This window comes from Canis lupus, chromosome 4, assembly GCF_011100685.1.
Source record: "Canis lupus familiaris isolate Mischka breed German Shepherd chromosome 4, alternate assembly UU_Cfam_GSD_1.0, whole genome shotgun sequence".
NCBI classification, from domain to species: Eukaryota; Metazoa; Chordata; class Mammalia; order Carnivora; family Canidae; genus Canis; species Canis lupus.
The window spans coordinates 20,505,498-20,525,765 of record NC_049225.1 but is presented as its reverse complement, the minus strand read 5'-3'; the positions used below and the strand labels follow the sequence as shown (position 1 = coordinate 20,525,765).

Here is a 20,268-nt window from a genome sequence, read left to right as displayed (position 1 = left end):
GTTTCTCTTACATACCAAGATGTCAGTATAGTAATTTCTACAGTTCTGACCCAACTGACAAATAGGCCACATGTATCAATTCAATCATTCATTAAACTAACATTTATTGAATTGTAGGTGTAGGTATTACATTAAGACACAATGCGGAACACAAAGTTGACTGCTGCTCTAAAATAAAAGGTTTAGGTTGCCTGGGTGGCTCAGCGGTTGAGCGTCTGACTTTGGCTCAGGGCGTGATCCCAGATTCCCAGGATCAAGTCCCACATGGGGCTCCTTGCATGAAGCCTGTTTCTCCTCCCTCTGCCTGTGTCTCTGTCTCTTTCTGTGTCTCTCTTGAATAAATAAATAAATAAATAAATAAATAAATAAATAAATAAAATATTTTTTAAATAAATAAAAGGTTTACAATCTAGTTTAAAGAATATTAAAAACTCAAAATCTAAACACAATATTCTACAAAGGATTTTATTTTATATTAACAATCATAACAAAAATGATGATGGTAAAAGCTATCATTTATTGAATATATACTACATGAGATAAATTAAGTAAATTAAAAATTATACATGCTACCAAACAACCCTATCGATTGGTTACTGTTCCCCTTTTACAGTTTTACAGATAAGGAAAATAGGTCTCAGAGTTCACTTAAACTTCTTTAGGTCATACAATAAATAGAAGAAACAGGGTTAAACCCAGGACTATGACATTAAAGGTCATGCATCTTCTTTTGGATACTGCTGATACCATAGGAGACATGGTTCAAATAAAAAATGAAAAATAATAAAAAAAACATTAAATATTTACATCAAAATTTAGATGCTTAGAAAATTTCAGATATATTTTTCCTATTTTTTCAGAAGGAAGTTTTGTCTAAAATAACATTGTTTATTTCAAAAATAGTTAATTTTTTCTTTTTCTAAAGTGAAATGAATACATAGGATATTAAGTGAAAATATTTCTAAGATAAAAAAAATGCCTTCAGATATTTAAGATACTTTTTTGATAATTTATGTATTTATTTTTTAAGATTTTATTTACTCATTCATGAGAGACAGAGGGAGAGCAGGCTCCTTACAAGGAGCCCAATACGGAACTTGATCCCAGAACCCCGGGATCATGCCCTGAGCCAAAGACAGACGCTCAACTGCTGAGCCACTCAGGCATCCCCTTTTTTTGATAATTTAGTGAGAACTTTATTATGTGATTTTTATCTCGAAGAAATGAGATTTAATATACATAACCTGAAAACATACTAAAACTTGTATTCTCTTCCAGATATGTTCATGTCCATCTACCTTTGTCTTTGTAACAAAGTTCTATAATTCAAACTGACCATTAATTGTGAGATTATATCATCATATTCTAGTCTTTATTATAGAATAGTTGATTCTATTTTTTATATATGTGTATACATACATACACATACATAAATATATACATATATTTAAGAGGGAGATGGGAGAGAAACTTAAGTAGGATCCATGCCCAGCACAAAGCCAGATGTAGGGACCAATCTCATGACTCTGAGATCATGACCTGGGCTAAAATGAACAGTCAGATGCCCAACCAACTAGGTCACCCAGGTGCCCCTATAGGATATTTATAAATAAAAGGGAAAAGAGAAAAATTTAGTACTTTCAATCTTTAAAATCTTATTTCTGATATTCCTCATTACAAAAAGCAGAAGTGGAATTTTTAAAAGGAAAGAAAAGGGTTTCTGGAATATAGGTTTATATTTTTCAAATAGAGCAATTAAGTGAATATACTGCTAAGAAAATACACATTTTCTGAAAAGTTCACTTAATATTTTTAGTAACATATACATCTTTAGATATAATAATACAGTGATTGAAAAATTACTATATGCCAAGCTATCTTAACCATTTTACATGTATTAAATAATTAACTATACAACAAGTCTGTGATCTTCTGTAGGTGCGTTTGTGTACTATATTTAAAATTAAGCACATGTGCAATATAATAAATAATTTAGTTATTTAAAATAAAAAAGTTCTGGGCACCTAGCTGGCTTAGTCTGTTAAGCGTCTGCCTTTGGCTCAGGTCATGATCTCAGGGTCCTGGGATGGAACCTTATGTCAGGCTCCTTGCTCAGCCTGCTTCTCCCTCTCCCTCTGCCCCTGCCGCTGCCCCTGCTTGTGCTCTCTCTCTCTCAAGTAAATAAATAAAATCTTAAAAAATTTAAAACAAAATTGAAAAGTTCCTATAAGTTTAGTTTAACATTTGGTTCCTTAGAATCATGAAAAGAACATGTGCTTCAATCAAATTCATGTGACATCAGTAAATTTTAATCATAGATGATAAAACTATAGCATCTCTTCTCTTAAAATTTGTCACATGCAGAGAGTCCTGCTTTTAGTTCAAAAAAGATTCAAAGAGTTAGTCAGTATTTAAAAAAGAAATCATCAGAACAGTTTTTTAAAAATTCTATAATCTTCATTCTATTTCATTGGCCACTGTGCCAGGTAAATTTTGTCATCAGATCTTTAAAACAATTGTTTTAATAACATATTTTAGACACTGAAAGACATTCCATTATTATTCCAATTTTACTATATGTGCTGCCGAAGTCAGCACAAGACATTCCATTATTAAATTAATTAAACTTGAAAATGAATTAAGATACCAGTAAGGTTTCAACAAAAATTTATTAACATTTCTTATTTAGCTCTTTTTATCTGCTCTTAGGGATACATTCTAGTCCAACACTATGAACACACAAACACAGTATCAAATGATCATTAAGTATTCAAGACAAAAGGTATATATTCTTAGCTAGGAAGAATTCAACACTTTTTTTTTTTTTTTTTTTTTTTTTGGGTAGCTTGAATGAAATTTTCCTCACGCCCATTCACCCCACTTGGCTTCTATTCACTGATACTCTGGGATCATTCCTAGAAATTGCAGAATGAACATGGGTCTTGAGTCACTGAAATGTACGTGCTCCAATAATAAATGAATGATTTTTGACTGTGTGTGAGCTGGCTTAGTGAGAACCTAGCCCTGAAATCAGTCTGATCATCTTTGGGCAAAAGGAGATATTACAATTTCTGGGTATGCAAACCAGAAGCTCCATGTGTGCCTTTGATCATGTGAATAAACACTGATGGATGAACACAGATCTTTGACAATTTTTGCCAGTTTATGACATAATGAGGAAAATAAGGACCATGTGTTGAACCATAAAACTAAATAATTAAATTTATATGACCTTCTGGTATTCTGAGATTATCTTCTTTGAATTTATTTGTTTGTCTGTTTTATAAAGTTGGTATTGTGGGGCACCTGGGAGCTCAGTCACTTAAGCAGTTGCCTTTGGCTCAGGTCATGATCCCAGGGTCCTGGTGAGCCCCGCATCAGGCTCCCTGCTAGATAGGCAGCCTGCTTCTCCCTCTCCACTACCACTTGGCTCTCTCACATGGTCTTTCTCCCTCTCAAATAAATAAATAAATTCTTGGGGGGGGGGGGCGGGGAAGGCGTTGTTATTGCTTTCTAGGTACTCTCACTACCCACTCTGAATTTTTTCCCCACTAGTCGGTTATACTCAGAAGTCTGGGATTCACTGCATGTGACCATGAAACACTATAAAAATGGTATGCTTCTTTTCCTGAACAATGATCAAGCTCTGTATTTGATCTAGCACTGAAATTTGCAACATGTTACTATGAATGATAGAATGTTACATTATAACCAGAGTTAAAAGTTTATCACTTTACCAATGTTTTTTTTTTAATTTTTATTTATTTATGATAGTTACAGAGAGAGAGAGAGAGGCAGAGACACAGGCAGAGGGAGAAGCAGGCTCCATGCACCGGGAGCCCGATGTGGGATTCGATCCCGGGTCTCCAGGATCGCGCCCTGGGCCAAAGGCAGGCGCCAAACCGCTGCGCCACCCAGGGATCCCTTTCTTTTCTTAACTGAAACAAAGTTGTAGATAAAATGTGCAGAGAAAAATGTTTAGTAACTGTTTAATCTTCCACTTCTTGCTTAATGGGTTTTAAAAATAAACAAGGTAACTCAATTGTATCTAATTTGGTAGTTTTAAGTCAGAGCTATTACATGTAACAATTTTTAAAAATTTTAAATTGTAACATATACAAAGGAACAGCTCTCAAAGATATGAAGTAAATTTCCCCAGCTTGGCACTTTTTTGTTTCCTTCAAACAATATACAGCAATTTGTAATTTATTCATTTGTCTCTTAATTGTTTTGCCTATCATTCCTAAGCAAGTTAATCTCAATGAGGACAGAAATCATTTTGGTCTTGCATACCATATAGTTCGAACATTTAGTATATGCTAAAGAATATATATTTATTGAATGTAAATGATTGTTGTTCAGGAAACTGAGCTTACTGAGCATTTACTATGTGCCAGGCAATGATGGTACTAAATATTCTGAATGTCACCTATGTCATGCAAATCAAGATCATGTATGAATATGATTTATTTATTATTTAATTCTCCTTTTAAAACATATTTCAAAAAACCATGTAAGTATGCAAGTGTCTTCTGTCCTGGTGAGATATATGTCTTATGTCCCCCCCATCAGGCCCCAGTACCACTTGTTCTTCTCCTTTATCAGCATCATCAAGGAAGGAAGGAAACAGTGAAGAGCAGGGTTGTCAGGGCAGAAGCTAGCAGGAAGATCACTTAGCTTTCATTTTTTCTTTTCTAAATCATCTGTAGACCATTTCCTGCTTTAATATCCACTGACATTCTTTATATTTATTCATTCAGTTCTTCCAAACACTACTTTGATGATATTTTATAACCAAATAGCTAGAAAATATCCTTTACTGGCCTAGAAAGAGTGTCTCTAATTACAGAATGTATAAATATGATCCCTGCTCAGGGATACCCACACTTTTTATTTTGAAATGATATTAGATTTATTTTTTAAATTTTTATTTATTTATGATAGTCACACAGAGAGAGAGAGAGGCAGAGACATACGCAGAGGGAGAAACAGGCTCCATGCACGGGGAGCCCAATGTGGGATTCGATCCCGGGTCTCCAGGATCGCGCCCTGGGCCAAAGGCAGGCGCTAAACTGCTGCGCCACCCAGGGTTCCCATGATTTTAGATTTACAACTAAGTTCCAAATATAGTATAGGGTTTCTCAAACACACTTCACCCAGCCTTGCATGATGTTACCTTCTTATAATAATGATTCTGATACTATTTTTAACCCCACCATCCCATCCCTGTGGTCACTAGTGATGCTGAATATGTTCTATCTGGGGATGCCTCGGTGGCTCAGTGGTTGAGCATCTGCCTTTGGCTCAGATGGTGATCCTGGGGTCCCAGGATCAAGTCCCGCATCGGGCTCCCCATGGGGAGCCTGCTTCTCTCTCTGCCTTTGTCTCTGCCTCTTTCTGTGTGTCTCTCATGAATAAATAAATAAAATCTTTAAAAAAAGAGAGAGAGAATATGTTCTATCTGGCCCTCTAGGTCTCTTGCATCCCATAGGAGGCCGACTGGCCCCTTTTGGCTTCTGATTGGATCCACCAATGAAAGCAGCAGAAAACTGGAGAGCAGGGTATTTATTTCCATCCCCAGTTCCCCAAAACTTTGTCTCTGCAGAAACATCCTGTTACCAAAGGCCATAACAAAAGCCCCTACTCTGTCTCTTCAACTACAACTATTCTTTCTCTCTGGGTTCCTGCTCCCACTCCCTGGCCCCTTCAGGCCTAGGAGTGGTGAGAAATCTCTGCTGTCACTAGTCCTGGGATGCTTTGCCATCCCTAGTTTTTCCCTTAACCCTGCCCATAGCTTTTAAACAATTCCTTTATTAAATTCCCCTCAATGTCCCCAAATGACCGTTAATCTGATTTTTTCCAAAGACAATGATTGATGACCTACCCAAAGTGGTATTACCTTAAAATCAACATTCCCTTAAGGGAATATATCCTCTTACCCTGACACACCAAGTAGAGAGTATTTACATAAAAGTTTCTACCACAATGAGTTCCAAATCATACCATTCACAAGTCCAATTTTATGAATCAATGCCTGGAATTATTTCACACCTTTACCTTACTCAAGGGTCAAGGAAACAATTACAGCACAGCCAATAAGGTGCCATGTATATATAAAATAACTCTAGTAATAATCAATAGCACTTGAACAGGAACCTGGTCCTCCAGAACCAGTGGGGACAGGAATTTATGCTGAGCCCACTCCCCAGCCCCCATCATTTGACTCCCATTTGGCCATTTGAGTGCTTTGGACAAAAACTGTCATTTCAGCTGAAGGGGAATTCTCTCTCCTATCAGGGATTTGAGGTCACTATCTGCAGTTTTAAATTTTGGTTTTTTTTTTTTTTTTTTTTTTAGTTTTAAATTTTGAACTACAATAAAATACATATAGGTTCTTGGTATAGATAATACATTGCTTAAAAATGAGAGGTATGAGACATACCAAGCAATTTCAGCCCCACAACTGGATTCAGTATTTAGTTAGCAGGTTCAGAGTAAGATGGCACAAGATTCAATTCTGCACCCAATTTCCCTAATCAGACTCTTCACCTGTCCTACTACTTCTTCACAGATGATGAAGATGAAAATCTTTAATCAGGACACCTTCAGCATCCACCCTGACAAAGAACAAGGGACCCAGGAGATCTGAAGATCTAGGAGGCCAGAGCCAAAGGAAGCAGCGAAATTTCTGGCATAATGCAAAATGCAAAGGGAGAATTATGAAAGGAGACCACATTTTAACCTATAGACTCCCATCTCTGCTCCCCCAGGTACCAGCCATCTGACCACTAAGTCCTCATCCATAAAACCTTAAACCGAAAGTTGTACTCTTCCCCCTGCCCTCCCTTCCCAAAAATGGATTTCGTTTTCTTAACATCTCCTTCAGGGTTGTACAATATTCCATATATTTTACACATATCAAACTTAAATCTGAAAAGTATTTTAGCATTTCTACTGTGGAGAACAAAATACATTATAGCCAATAAAAAATTAAAGAAAATATTTTAAAATGCCAACATCAGGGGGAAAATTATTATTTTTTCCTTTTAGGGCATTTCCCTACTCTTGTACAATTGATAACTATAGAGAAAGGTGAGCAACAATTCAATTCTGCTTGCTGTGGCACATGAAATTCAGCCACCCACAAGCACTTATTTTAAAATAAGTCAGAGTCCATTGCCATAATTCAAAAAAGCAACACACGGTATATTTACTTCTGAAATTTATTTCAGGTGACAGGACACCCACAGACTAACAAAATAAACATAGAATTAAATAGTATTCCCAAAGCCCAATTCTACTTCCTAGCAAAGGCAGATGATGATTTAGCTACCAAATTTATTCTATATTAATGTGTCCATGCAATTGACCTCTTTCTCCTATGCCCCCACCCCACCCCTGGCAAATTTGAGAGCCATTTTAACAGTAGCACTAAAATGATTTCTTATTTGAAAATCTGAAGACAAAACACCTTGAGATGGATACACCCAACACAGAAAGTATTAAGAATAGGTTAAGAATGATTAAAGCAGGGCTTTTTAATGATACAATTCCATAGCTGGAGAAGGGGAAGGAAGTAAAAGGGGGTGGGTGGGTCACTATTTTGCAGAAGCAAAATAGGAGGGGTTAATTTACCTTGAAAACAACCAGTATTCTATTTGTCCAGGCCCAATGAGAATTTGTGCCAAGCAATTTCATTCATTTCACAGTGCCTAGAACATTGATGACTGTGTGGTAAATATTAAACAAATACTTGTTGGTTGATTAAAGTGTACATGGCAACGCCGTGTACACACAGGAAACAGAAACTCAAGGTGGTCAGACAAATTTGAAAGCAATGCAAGGTTTGGTTCTCCATGTCAATAACATTTTCAAGGTACACAACTGGGGAAGCAAATGAGATAAAAAAATTTCCCACATCCATAGTTCAACATGTTGTTCCTCTTTGAGTGCTAAAACTTTATTTGCAAAAGAAAAGCTAAGGTTAGGTTAAAATAATATTAATTATTATATATATATGATATAATTTTAAAGACCAGTACATTTTATTGCTTAATATGTCTTTTTTTAATTAAAAAGGTTACTTGCTAGGTTGCTTACATTTATAGTAGCAATAGGCCACTTGAAATGTTTAACACATAAGCACTCATTTGCTAAACTAAAGCTAGCCTTGAACTTTTAGTGGTGCCATATGCTTTTAAATTAACCCTTCTAAATACTGTACAAAGCTCATAACCCAGACTGTTAGCTTAGAACCAAATTAGGTTACTACTAAATATTCATTAGGCAAACTACTGAAAATAAAGAAAACATGCATATTCCTACAGCTCTCTGAATGCCAAAATTAAAAATGATACAATGAGAATTTGGGATTAAGCAATGATAATTTGGCTGAGCTCAATGTCTTACATATTTCAAATTGAACTAAAACCTCTAAGGACCTTTTCCTTTGGAAAGCAAAACCACACATTTTAAAATAGTATCTAATGCAAGGTCTATTAAAATCACAATGGATCATAGCTGTCAACTTCAAATAGTGTCTCTCTCCTTAAGAGCATAAGTTTACACACTGGTGCAACACCACAAAGGCAGATGCTACAAAGGGATCTACCGAGAAAACAAATTTTATTCACAACGCTTTGCATATAAACTTTTCCTTCTGCAGACTTGTGTAGAGTTGAAAATAAAGGATGCTAATATGCACATCATGCAGCACATCAAAAAAAGAGAGAGAGAGAGAGAGAGAGGGAGAGAGAGAAAAAAACACTTCAGTTGAGTGAAAATTCATTTATCTACTGAAAATCTGGGAGAATTCACATCCACTGTACTCCAAATTTACTCCTAAGTGACAGAAAAATACTCTATGAAATGGCAAAAAAATTAAATATGATTTAATCAATAGCTGATTACCTTTAAAACTTTGGGCTTCTTTTCCCTCTGGGGCCTCTTGTTTTCTTTTATAACCTAAAAAAAATCAAATTGCAAAATGAGCCTCCGTTTAAGAAAAAAAAAAATTAGCTCCCACCTCCCCCCAAAAAATTTTTTTTGGCTATTTCTCTATAAAACTATTTAGACCATTTAAAATTATCAACATGTTTGCTAGGCAGAACCTAAAGAGCTCATGTAAAATGTATACTTTAAAAGTCACTGAAAAAAAGCCTTGCATAAAGATGAAGTAGGGAAATACCCTTTTTTCCCCTTAAAGACTGTCTTAATTAGCCTCTGCATTCTTCACAGCGAAGCCCACGAGGTAGCCATCTTGCTTGCTTCTGCAGAGGAAGCCTCTACAGTGGAACAGTTCTGCAAACTGCTTTTTGGTATTATTATCATGGTGTTTAAAGGCAGCCCTGGCCTGCCAGCACTGTAGACGTGCTGGGCATGCCTTTTGCAAAAACAGCCCCACAAAGAGTGCAGCCAATGGCAATGCAGAGCTTAGCAACTCCAAAGTGATCTTCTCTGCTAGCCTTCCTAGACAAAGGATCTCCTGTGCGGCTCCGCTCTCACCACAGGACACAGGCAGCCACAAGCTGCGACATGGAGTGCGCTGCAGAGGATCTGGTCGCGCCGAAATCACAGGAGGCTTCAGCAAAAACAATGCACACAAATCCCCCAGGTCTCCGCCATCGGATCGATGGCGGAGGCTCCCTGATTAGTAACCTCTTGGCGGCTCCGAGGGCAGGTCTGCGCGGGGGGAGGGGTGCGCGGCTCTGCCTCCAACGTACAGGAGATATAACCGAGCCGAGGGGGGCATTTGGGCTTGCTGAAACTCTGGAAGGTATTGTGCATTTTTACTTTATAAGGCAAGGCTAAATATTGGCGATATTTAAGGCAGGGAGGTTATGTGAGGACAGTGTAGGCTCAGCTGTTGGGCTGCGTGTCTCATTCCCCGGGAACCACACCTCTTTGCAGCAGGCGCTTTGCCCAGAAACACAGCAATTTGATTTCTGTCAATAAATGTCCAATGACAAAGGCGGATTAAAAAACACTAATGAAGCCACTTAAAAGGAAAAGGACAGGATGAGGACAAGGAGAGGGGGAGGAGTTTTCAAAATACACTTGCCACTCTGAGTGGCTGCAGAGGAAAAGATTTCTCTCTCTTGCTCTGGACATTTCTGGTGACCTTCGTTTCCTGAAGAAATCCCTCGGGTCCAGAAGGTGGGTTCACACCTTTCAGACAAAAAGGGGCACCTTTATGGGCTTCTCTGTCTCCCAAGATCATCAACTGTCTCAGAGCATCTTTCCGTGGAGCTGCCAAACAGGTCCCCAGGCGGAGCCAGTCTGCCTACCCGGCTGATGGTCAGACGGAACCACCCACTTCCCGGGAATGGGAGCTGAGCCAGAGGTGGCACAAGCAGCTACCCACACTCAGGCACCTGGGCTGCCACCGCGCTCAGCGGGCGGTAGGCACTGGGAGAGCGGGGCACCACAGTTGGGATTTGCCAGACCCTGAGAATGCCAGAGCCAGAGAGTTAAGCTCTCTCCCTGGCCTGGCAACAGCGACAGTAGAGAAGGAACCAGGACAGCTGCTGTGAGCTGGCAGGTCTCAAGGTCACTGCCAAAATGTAGTGCAGAGTCCGGTCACAGTCCCATCACAGCCACCTTGACAGCTGCACAGATCTTGGGAAGAGAGCCTCAGCTCCATCCTCACAGGGCCAAAGTTTCAGCAACACATTTAGGGGATTGGCAGGAGGGCCTCCCTGGCTGCTCAGCCAAAGATGGGTTTTCCACTTGCAGTTGGATTCAGAACAGATTCCCACAACCAGAAATCAGGAACAGAGTGAGGGCCGGAAGGCCTGTGTTTCATCACCCGGGATTCCTAGGCTTTCGGTTGGCCACAAAAGCACGCCTTACTTGTTGGAATGGTTAAGTCCAACATGCCCTGTTTTCCCACGTTCAACTACCTCTCCCTCACCTACCCACCCTCAAAATTTTTAACACATGTAAAAAGCAAGCCTCCTTGTAGCAAAATCAGTGGATTCTGACTTAAACACATCCATCAGGGCATCCTCAAGCACACTGAGCCCACACTGAGAAGCTCTCCCTGGTGAATGAAGTAAAACCATGAAAGAGGTGGAAAAACAGGACCTAATAATACAGCGAGACTTGAAAATGGCCCTGTACTTCTTTTTCTTTTAAGTGTATGTGTGTGTGCATGCGTGAGATAAAATAAAGATAACATAAAGTCTGCCACTTTAACCATTTTTTAAAAAGATTTTGTTTATTTGAGAGAGTACAAGCAGGAGGGGCAGAGAGAGGGACAAGTAGACTCCCTGCTGAGCAGGGATTTTTTCCCCATGTGGGGCCTGATCCCAGGAGGTGAGCCCAAGGCAGATGTTTAATGGACTGAGCCACCCAGGTGCCCCTATTTTAACCATTTTTAAGTGTATAGGTTAATAGCATTAAGTATGTTCACAATGTGGTGAAATGATTCTCACTCTCCATTTTCAGCACCTTTTCATTATCCCAGATACTCTGTATTCATTCAACAATAAGTTTTCATTTGCCTTCTCTCAGTCCTTGCTACTTTTTATTTTACTTTTGGGGTCTATAAATTCACCTATTCTAATATCTCATATAAGTAGTATTGCATGATGTGTGTCCTTCGGTGTCTGGCTTATTTCACTTTGCATAATGTTTTCAAGGTTCATCAACAATGTAAGATGTATCAGAATATCATTCCATTTTAAAACTCAATAGTGGGACACATGGGGGTGGCTCAGCAGTTGAGCGTCTGCCTTTGGCTCAGGCCATGATCCTGGAGTCCCAGGATCAAGTCCCACATTGGTCTCCCTGCGTGGAGCCTGCTTCTCCCTCTGCCTGTGTCTCTGCCTCTGTGTCTTTCATGAATGGACAGATAAAATCTTTAAATAAATAAATAAAATAAAACAATAGTATTTCACTGTGTATAAACAACAAATTTGTTTATTCTTCTGTTGAAGTACATTTGGGTTGTTCCCACCTTCTGTCTATTTTGAGTAATACTGGTGTGAACATGGGTACGAGTATGTGAGTCCCTGCTTTCAATTCTTGTTGCTATATATCTAGAAAAAGAACTGCTGTATCATATGATAATTCTGTTTAAATATTTAAAGAATCACTAAACTTTCTACAGTGGCTATATCATTTTCCACTCTCGTCAGCAGTGCACACAAGGGTAGCCCTACATTTCTTGCATTTCAATTACATGTTATACTTCTCCCCCTTGAATACCTGAATATAATTTTTAAAAGGCATCAACATATTCCCCAGCTCGATCATTCAATATTTAGTAAGGTGGGTCAGGATATATAATTATATATTTAAAATCCATCTATTACCTGTGTGATCCATGTTTGTCTCAATAAAATAAAACAAAATAAAATAAAATAAAATCAGGCTCAGACTGTTAGGTGTACTGAGTATCCAAGTCAGTGAGAAGTCCACTTTTAAAGCCCCATTGATAGGCATTTTCACTGCATGGGATACTCATGAAGCCATACAACGCTGCACTTGGCAAACTAGCAAATATTGCAGGTCTGTGTGCATTGTTCTGTAAAATGAATTAATAAATAAAGCCACAGCTCTTCTCAGCTAAATATGAGGGTTAATTCAAGTGACCAGAGCTAACATTAGCTCAAAATATCCAACTGATACTACACCATGAAGATCTGCACTTGTTCGGACACAGAATAGATTGGTAACCTATATTTGTTATGACCATCTGCTCTAAATCCTATACTTAGCGATTTGATGGTCTCTCAGCTCAGGACTTAGGTGATGGTGAGCTTTGATGGAGAAAATAACCAGACATTACTAGCAGAGAAATTGGAGGGCTGGAGAGCCATTCCCATTCTCTTATTATTTAGGGCAAAGTGCATAGAACTAGATTCAGTTGGAAGAATGGCAGATCAGAAACTATGAAACTCTGTGCCATAGTCCGACTTATTCAGAACTTGTTTTTGTCTCTTAGATCTATTTGTTCTTCTCACAAGGAATTATGATTATGAAGTTGCATAAGATGTATTTAATTTTGTAATAGTTCTAGATTAGGTTCTTGCAAATATTACAAAATGAGATCTCTTTTCTCTTGAAAATCGCATGATTATAGAACTAAAAAAAGAACATCAGAGAAAATTGAGCCTAACTACATTATTTCATAGGTAAACTAAGGCTTAAAGAGATAGAATTACTTAATTTACCTTATACAGCAAGTTAAAACTGGACTTGAGGAGAGGTATAACCAACCATCTACACTGCTTTCGCTATAACTCCTAATAACCTTTAAGGTTGAAAGGTCTTCAAAACCACACACTTCATTTTTAGAAGAGAGGAGAATTGGCTCAGGTTTCTAGAAGACTGGTATTTAAATGAACCTTATGTTAGGTGTGATTTTAAAAAATAAATTTTGTGCCCTCAGAAATAAGTTTATGAGTAATTTCACATTCTACTCTTTCTAAGCACAAGCCACTCTGCATCCACAAGAAACTAGACCTACAAACACTGCTTACTAGACCTACAAAAACAGGTGTTTTCTTCTAAGGTAATCTCAGAAGTCATCACGATTCCTCAAACTTGACACTTCTCCAGAACAAAATCCTTCCAGTATTAGTCACACTCTCTTCTCCCATGAAATCCTCCTATATTTCTCTTCTCCCCTATTGCTGGGGGGGGGGGGGGGGGGGGGTGTCATATAAAGACATATTTCAAGTACCATATTTTATAAATTTTCAATCATTAAGAAAAAGATGGCTCATTTTTTTCACAATTCTAAAGGAGATCTCAAAGTTAGTTTGGTTTTATTTCTTAGGAGACTACAGAAACTTTCAATTAACAGGAGATCTTCCTGGGTGATTGGGTAAACAATAATGGTCTGGGTCTAGGGGGCCGATCTCCTCAGGCAGCCTTTCCCTGGCTTCCCTCCCCCACTTCCTTCCCTGTGGCTTATCTGCAGTAGCCCTTTTTCCTTCTAAGGGGCCAAGTCTACCTAATGACTACCCCATTCCCTCTAGCCATCCTGCTTGCTTCTGGTAAAAATAACTGCTCTTCAATAACAAGAATTAAGGAACAAGTGAGCGATGGGTCTCCAATAGTTGCTGAGTGAGAACTGCTGACAATGAAGTGAACCAGAGTTAATGCCAGCGACTAATGGGGCTGAAATATCACCTCTCAATTTCTCAACAGTTCTCAGTACTACCTTGAAATCAACAAGCCTACTGCATTACAGTCTAGATTCATAATTTGGACAGAGAAATCCAGTAAGAGTAACTATGGGTTTTTGCCAAAACAAAGAAATTACAAAGAATGCTGCTATTTAGAAAAATGTCCCCTTCTGTGAATTATATATTGAAGTTTGCTTCTTATTATTTGCCATTCTGTCCTGTGTGTTTTGTAATCAATAATATCCCCCCCTTTTTTTATTTTTTAGTTTTTTTTTTAATTTTATATATTTATGATAGGCACACAGTGAGAGAGAGAGAGAGAGAGAGGCAGAGACATAGGCAGAGGGAGAAGCAGGCTCCATGCACCGGGAGCCTGAGTGGGATTCGAACCCGGGTCTCCAGGATCGCGCCCTGGGCCAAAGGCAGGCGCTAAATTGCTGCGCCACCCAGGGATCCCTCCCCCCCCCCCTTTTTTTTAAAGGAAGTTCTGTGTCTTTGGGCTTCTCCCTGTCATTCCTGCTGCAGAACTGACACTGGATAGCACTGTATCCTCAGTTGTTAGATAACCTAATAGTCTCACTAAGTCTAATAGAAAAAATTATAAGCATTTATTGTTTCACTGAGAAGCTCAAATCATTTTTCACCCACACAACTAATTTCTGAGAAAGTTAGATCTAGGGATCCCTGGGTGGCGCAGCGGTTTGGCGCCTGCCTTTGGCCCAGGGCGCGATCCTGGAGACCCGGGATCGAATCCCACATCAGGCTCCCAGTGCATGGAGCCTGCTTCTCCCTCTGCCTGTGTCTCTGCCTCTCTCTCTCTCTCTCTCTGTGACTATCATAAATAAAAAAAAAAAAAAAAAAAAAGAAAGTTAGATCTAGTTATCCCGTTTAGCCAAATCAAAATTGTTGAACCTTAAAAGACCTCACATCCAAGAACACTGTTCCCACTTAAACCTTTAAACAACTTAATAATAAAAAAAATCACAATAAAAACGCATACAAAAACTTAAAAAATATTGGAGACATCAAGGGCACCTGGGTGGCTCAGTCGGTTAAGGATCTGCCTTTGGCTCAGGTCATATTCTCAGGGTCCTGGGATTGAGACCCACATTGGGCTCCCTGCTCAATGGGGAGTCTGCTTCTCCCTCTCCACCTGCTAGTGCTCTCTTTTGCTTGCTCAGTTCTTTCAAATAAGTAAATAAAATATTTTTTTTAATGTTAGGGACTTCCAATATGCAGAAATGGTGCTGGGCCTGCCACTCCTGAACCTATCAACTCAGGAGAGACACAGACAATCATGATGCAGTATAAAATGGAGATGAGCCCAGAATGCTAAGAAAGGCAGAGAAGGCTTCCCAGAGGAAGCGACATGTCCACTGAAACCCAGAGGATAAACAGGAGTTGGTGAAATTTAGAGAAAGGGAAGAAAGGGATGTGTCCTAGATGAAGGTAAGAGCATGTGCAAGGACAGGTAGTATTTTGGCTAAGGAAAAGTCACACTAGAGTATGGTTGTGAAGAGGCAAAGGGGACAATTCATATAAAAGGCTGATCACTGAGCTTGCACATGAAGAGATGGAATCAGCTTTTAATTCCCTACCATTCCAGTTTGAAATGCTGCTTTTTGTGTTCCATTCTTCAAGTTTCCATAATTAGTCCTTTCAAAAGCCAACAAGGATGCTCTTGTTAAATTGAAGATCACAAATATTAGCAACTTTCTCAAGGAAAAAACTAAGGAGAGGCGATTGGTTTATCTTAGATCTGAAAATCCTGGTTTTTAAGGTAGAAAACACCCTTGATATAACTAAATCTCCTAATCAAAGAAAAGCATGTTTTGGAAATGAATGTATGTAAAATTTTTGTTAAGATAGATCAGTTATCCAGGAAGGGTTAACTCCTTTAGTATTTGAACTCATTTGCCAGTTTCACACATTCTATAGAGACATAAACTTGTTGCCAGGTAATGTTATTCTTTCAGCTGAGTAGCTGTACCAGACAGATGCCTTTGATATTTGGAGTAAGGGGTACCCTTTGTTCATTCCAGGAATAGAATAGAGAATACCCACTATATTGGAGGCACTTCTTAATACCTTTTGGATCTCTGATTTAAGAGATCTTTTTTCCATGGAGTCTAACTCAGCTAGAGAGAAGACAGGAAATATATTTTTCAGAACGAATTAAAAAAAAAAAAAAAACTTGCCTGTAATATTGAGTCTGTAATATTTTTAATAATAGAATGCCTAAAGTCAAATTTTCTTCCAAAGTCTGATTTTCCTGACAGCCAAATACTTATTCAAAGGGCACAGTATCTCTTATTTAAAATAAAATAGGGGCAGCCCAGGTGGCTCAGCGGTTTAGCGCCGCCTTCAGCCCAGGGTGTGATCCTGGAGACTCGGGATGGAATCCCATGTCAGGCTCCCCGCATGGAGCCTGCTTCTCCCTCTGCCTGTGTCTCTGCCTCTCTCTGTGTGTGTCTCTCGTGAATAAATAACTAAAATCTTTAAAAATAAATAATAAAATAAAATAAATAGTCCTCAAATTTCATAGTAGAGACAGTTCTACCTTGCTACCATTTCTGTGTTTGAAGGGGATCTTTTAAAACTTTTGTAAAGCCCTTTAGAAATACCTTGTGAAGTCAGGAGGATATACTTGCCATAACAAAAAAACAAAAAGATTATTTTCATCACAGCTCACCTTAGAAATTAACAGGTATAGGAGCACCTGAGTGGCTCAGTCTCTTGAGTGACCAACTCTTGATTTTGCTCAGGTTATGATCTTCAGGTACTGAGATTGGCCCCTGCCTGGCTCTGTGCTCAGCAGGGAGTCTGCTTAAAATTCTGTTCCTCTCCCTCTGCCCTTCCCCATCCTCCACTTCCCCATGCACTCTCTTTCTCTCAAATAAAAAAAATCTTAAAAAAAAGAGAGAGAGAGAGAGAGACACCTGGGTAGCTCAGTGGTCGGGCCTCTGTCTTTGGCTCAGGTTGTGATCCCAGGGTCCTGGGATTGAGTCTTGAATCAGGCTCCCTGCAGGAAGCTGCTTCTCCCTCTGCCTATGTCTCTGCCTCTCTCTGTGTATCTCTCATGAAAAAATAAAATCTTAAGAAGAAAGAAAGAAAGAAAGAAAGAGAGAAAGAGAGAAAAGAAAGAAAAGAAAGGAAAGAAAAAGAAAGAAGAAAGAAAGAAAGAAAGAAAGAAAGAAAGAAAGAAAGAAAGAAAGAGAGAAATCAACAGGTATAGAGCTCAAGATTATAATTGTGCTAACTGCAGATTTAAGTAAAAAACTTGCCTATCTTTATTAGGAATGTTTTAGCATAAACATTATTTTTTTTTTTTTTTAGCATAAACATTATAATGGAGTTTCCATAGATACACTCTTTAAGGATTTTATTTAGTTAGTTTTAAAGAATTTTCTTAAGGATTTCATTTATTTATTTATTTAAGATTGAGAGAGAAAGAGCACACAAGCAAGGAGGAGGGCAAAGGGAGAAGCAGACTCCCTGCTGATCAGGAAGCCTGACATGGGGCTCCATCCCAGGACTCTGGAATCACAAGCCAACCCTGAGCTGAAGGCAGATACTTAACCAACTGAGCCACCCAGGTACCCGTAAAGACTTTATTTTAAGTAATCTCTACAGTCAATGTGGGACTCAGACTCACAATCCCAAGATCAAGAGTGGAATGTTTTAGGGGCACCTGTATAGCTCAGTCAGTTAAGCATCTACCTTTGGCTCAGGTTGTGATCCCAGGGTCCTGGGATTAAGTCTCACATCGGGCTGAGCAGGAAGCCTGCTTCTCCTTCTCCCTCTGCTGCTTGCTTTCTGTCAAATAAATAAATAAAATCTTACCCAAAAAAAGGAAAAAGAAAGGAAGGAAGGAAGGAAGGAAGGAAGGAAGGAAGGAAGGAAGGAAGGAAGGAAGGAAGGAAGGAAGGAAGGAAGGAAGGAAGGAGAAAGAAATGCTCGGTCGTTAGAAATGCTCTAGGAAGGAAGAAAGAAGAAAGAAGTGCTCAGTCGTTAGAAATGCTCTAACGACTGAGCTAGCCAGGCTAGCCCCCACAGATATTCACTCTTAATACCTAGTTAAGAAAATGCAATTTTGGGGACACCTAGGTGGCTCAGTGGTTGAGCATCTGCCTTTGGTTCAGGTCGTGATCCGGGGATCCGGGATCAAGTCCCACATCGGGCTCCCTGCAAGGAGCCTGCTTCTCCCTCTGCCTATGTCTCTCCCTCTCTCTCTGTGTCTCTCATAAATAAAAGCTCTTTAGAAGAATGCAATTTGCCCCCCAAAAATGTTTGATTTCCCTCACTTCCAAATATTTATTCAACAAGCACATTAGCTCTTGTTTAAAATAAACGATTCTTCTTTTCTTTTAAAGATTTATTTATTTCAGAGAGCATGCACGCATGCAAGAAATAGGAAAGAACAGAGGGAGAGGGAGAAGGAATCTCAAGCAGATGCTGAGCCTGGAGCATCTCAATGAGGAGCTCAGTCTCAGGACCCTGAGAACATGACCTGAGCCAAAATCAAGAGTTGATGCTCAACTAACTGAGCCACCTAAGCACCTCTGATTCTTAATGTTTTACTATCATTTATAAACTGTGAATTTCCCATAACATTGGTTCTTTAAATCACATTATTTGAGATAAGTCAAACTGCATTCACAGATGCTGTAATTAAATCTCTAACTTTCTGAACATATACCCGTATTTTATAGAACTACTTCTATTTCATTATGATAAATGATGTGTTAGTGAGTTTCAGTGGGGAGGGGTGAAAGATTGCTATACCCAACAATTCCATTAAACACTAACTATGCATGTAATAAAAAAACAATTACTTTAGATGTTTTGAAAAGAAAGTTTTGGGGTGCCTGGCTGGTTCAGTTGGTGGAGTATGTGACTCTTGATATCAGTGTTGTGAGTTCCAGCCCCACACTGAGTGTAGAGATTACTTAAAAATAAAATCTTAAAAAAAGAGAGAGAGAAGAAAATTTTATTTCCTCTTGGCCTGTCCACTTTAAAATATTATACAATATCAAATTACTATTTTAAACAAGATCAGTATGTCCCTGGTGGGTCCAAATCCCAATGATGCTATTAGATATGGAACCTCGAGCAAGTCAACCTCCCAAAGACTCAGTGAAGGAAAATGTTGACATTAGTGTTAAATGTTAAAATGACTATGAAGAGTACGACATATGGCACTTGGCTTCCAGGTGGATCCACTGCAACAACAGAGAACCATGGCTGTCACTAGGTAAGAAAACTGTGTACAAAAAACACTAATAAAAAAGATATAGGGGTGCCTGTGTGGCTCAGTCCATTGAGCATCTGCTTTCAGGTCCTGGGATTGAGCCCCACATTGAGGTCCCTGCTCATCAGGGCGTCTGCTTCTCCCTCTCCCTCTGTCCCCTGCCTAATCCCCGCCTCTCCCCTTCTCCCTCAAATTAATTAAATTAAATCTTTAAGGTAAAGAAACAACAACTGTTGGCAAGGATGTAGAGAAAAAGGAATGCTCACAGACTGCTCGTGGGAATGCACACTGGTGCAGCCACTGGTAGAACGCAGTATGAAGATTCCTCAAAAAATTTAAACTAGAACTGCCCTATGATCCAGTAATTCCACTACTGTGTATTTACCCAGAGAATATGAAAACACTAATTTGAAAGGATATATGCATCCCAATGTTTATTGCAGCATTATTTAATAGCCAAGTTGTGATAGTAGCCCAAGTATCCATTGATAGATGAATAAATAAAGATATTATTCAGCCATCGAAAGGAATAAAATCTTGCCATTTGTAACAACATGGATGGACCTAGAGAGTATAATGCTAAGTGAAATAAGTCAGTCAGAGAAAGACAAATACTATACGATTTCACTCATATGTGGAATTTAAGAAACAAAGGTAAAAGAAAAAGAGACAAACCAAAAGAACAGACTCTAACTATTAAGAACAAATAGATGGTCACAGAGGGGAAGTTGTAGGGAGAGAAGGTAAATAGGTGAAGAAGATCAAGAGTATATGTATCATGATGAGCACTGAGTAACATATAGAATTGTTGAATCACTATATTGTACACCTGAAAATAATTTAGCACTGTATGTTAACTATATTGGAATTTTTAAAAAA

The 20,268-nt window shown here is 38.8% G+C and overlaps 1 protein-coding gene across 1 annotated transcript in view; it reads right to left on the bottom strand.

Annotated features, from left to right (window-relative positions):
- TET1 (tet methylcytosine dioxygenase 1) overlaps positions 1 to 20,268 on the bottom strand; it is a 139,122-nt gene that overhangs the window by 91,638 nt on the left and 27,216 nt on the right. Inside the window, exon 3 of the mRNA XM_038534146.1 lies at positions 8,911 to 8,964. Within this exon, the coding sequence (XP_038390074.1) occupies positions 8,911 to 8,964 (54 nt within the window). The remainder of the gene's footprint in view (positions 1 to 8,910; positions 8,965 to 20,268) is intronic.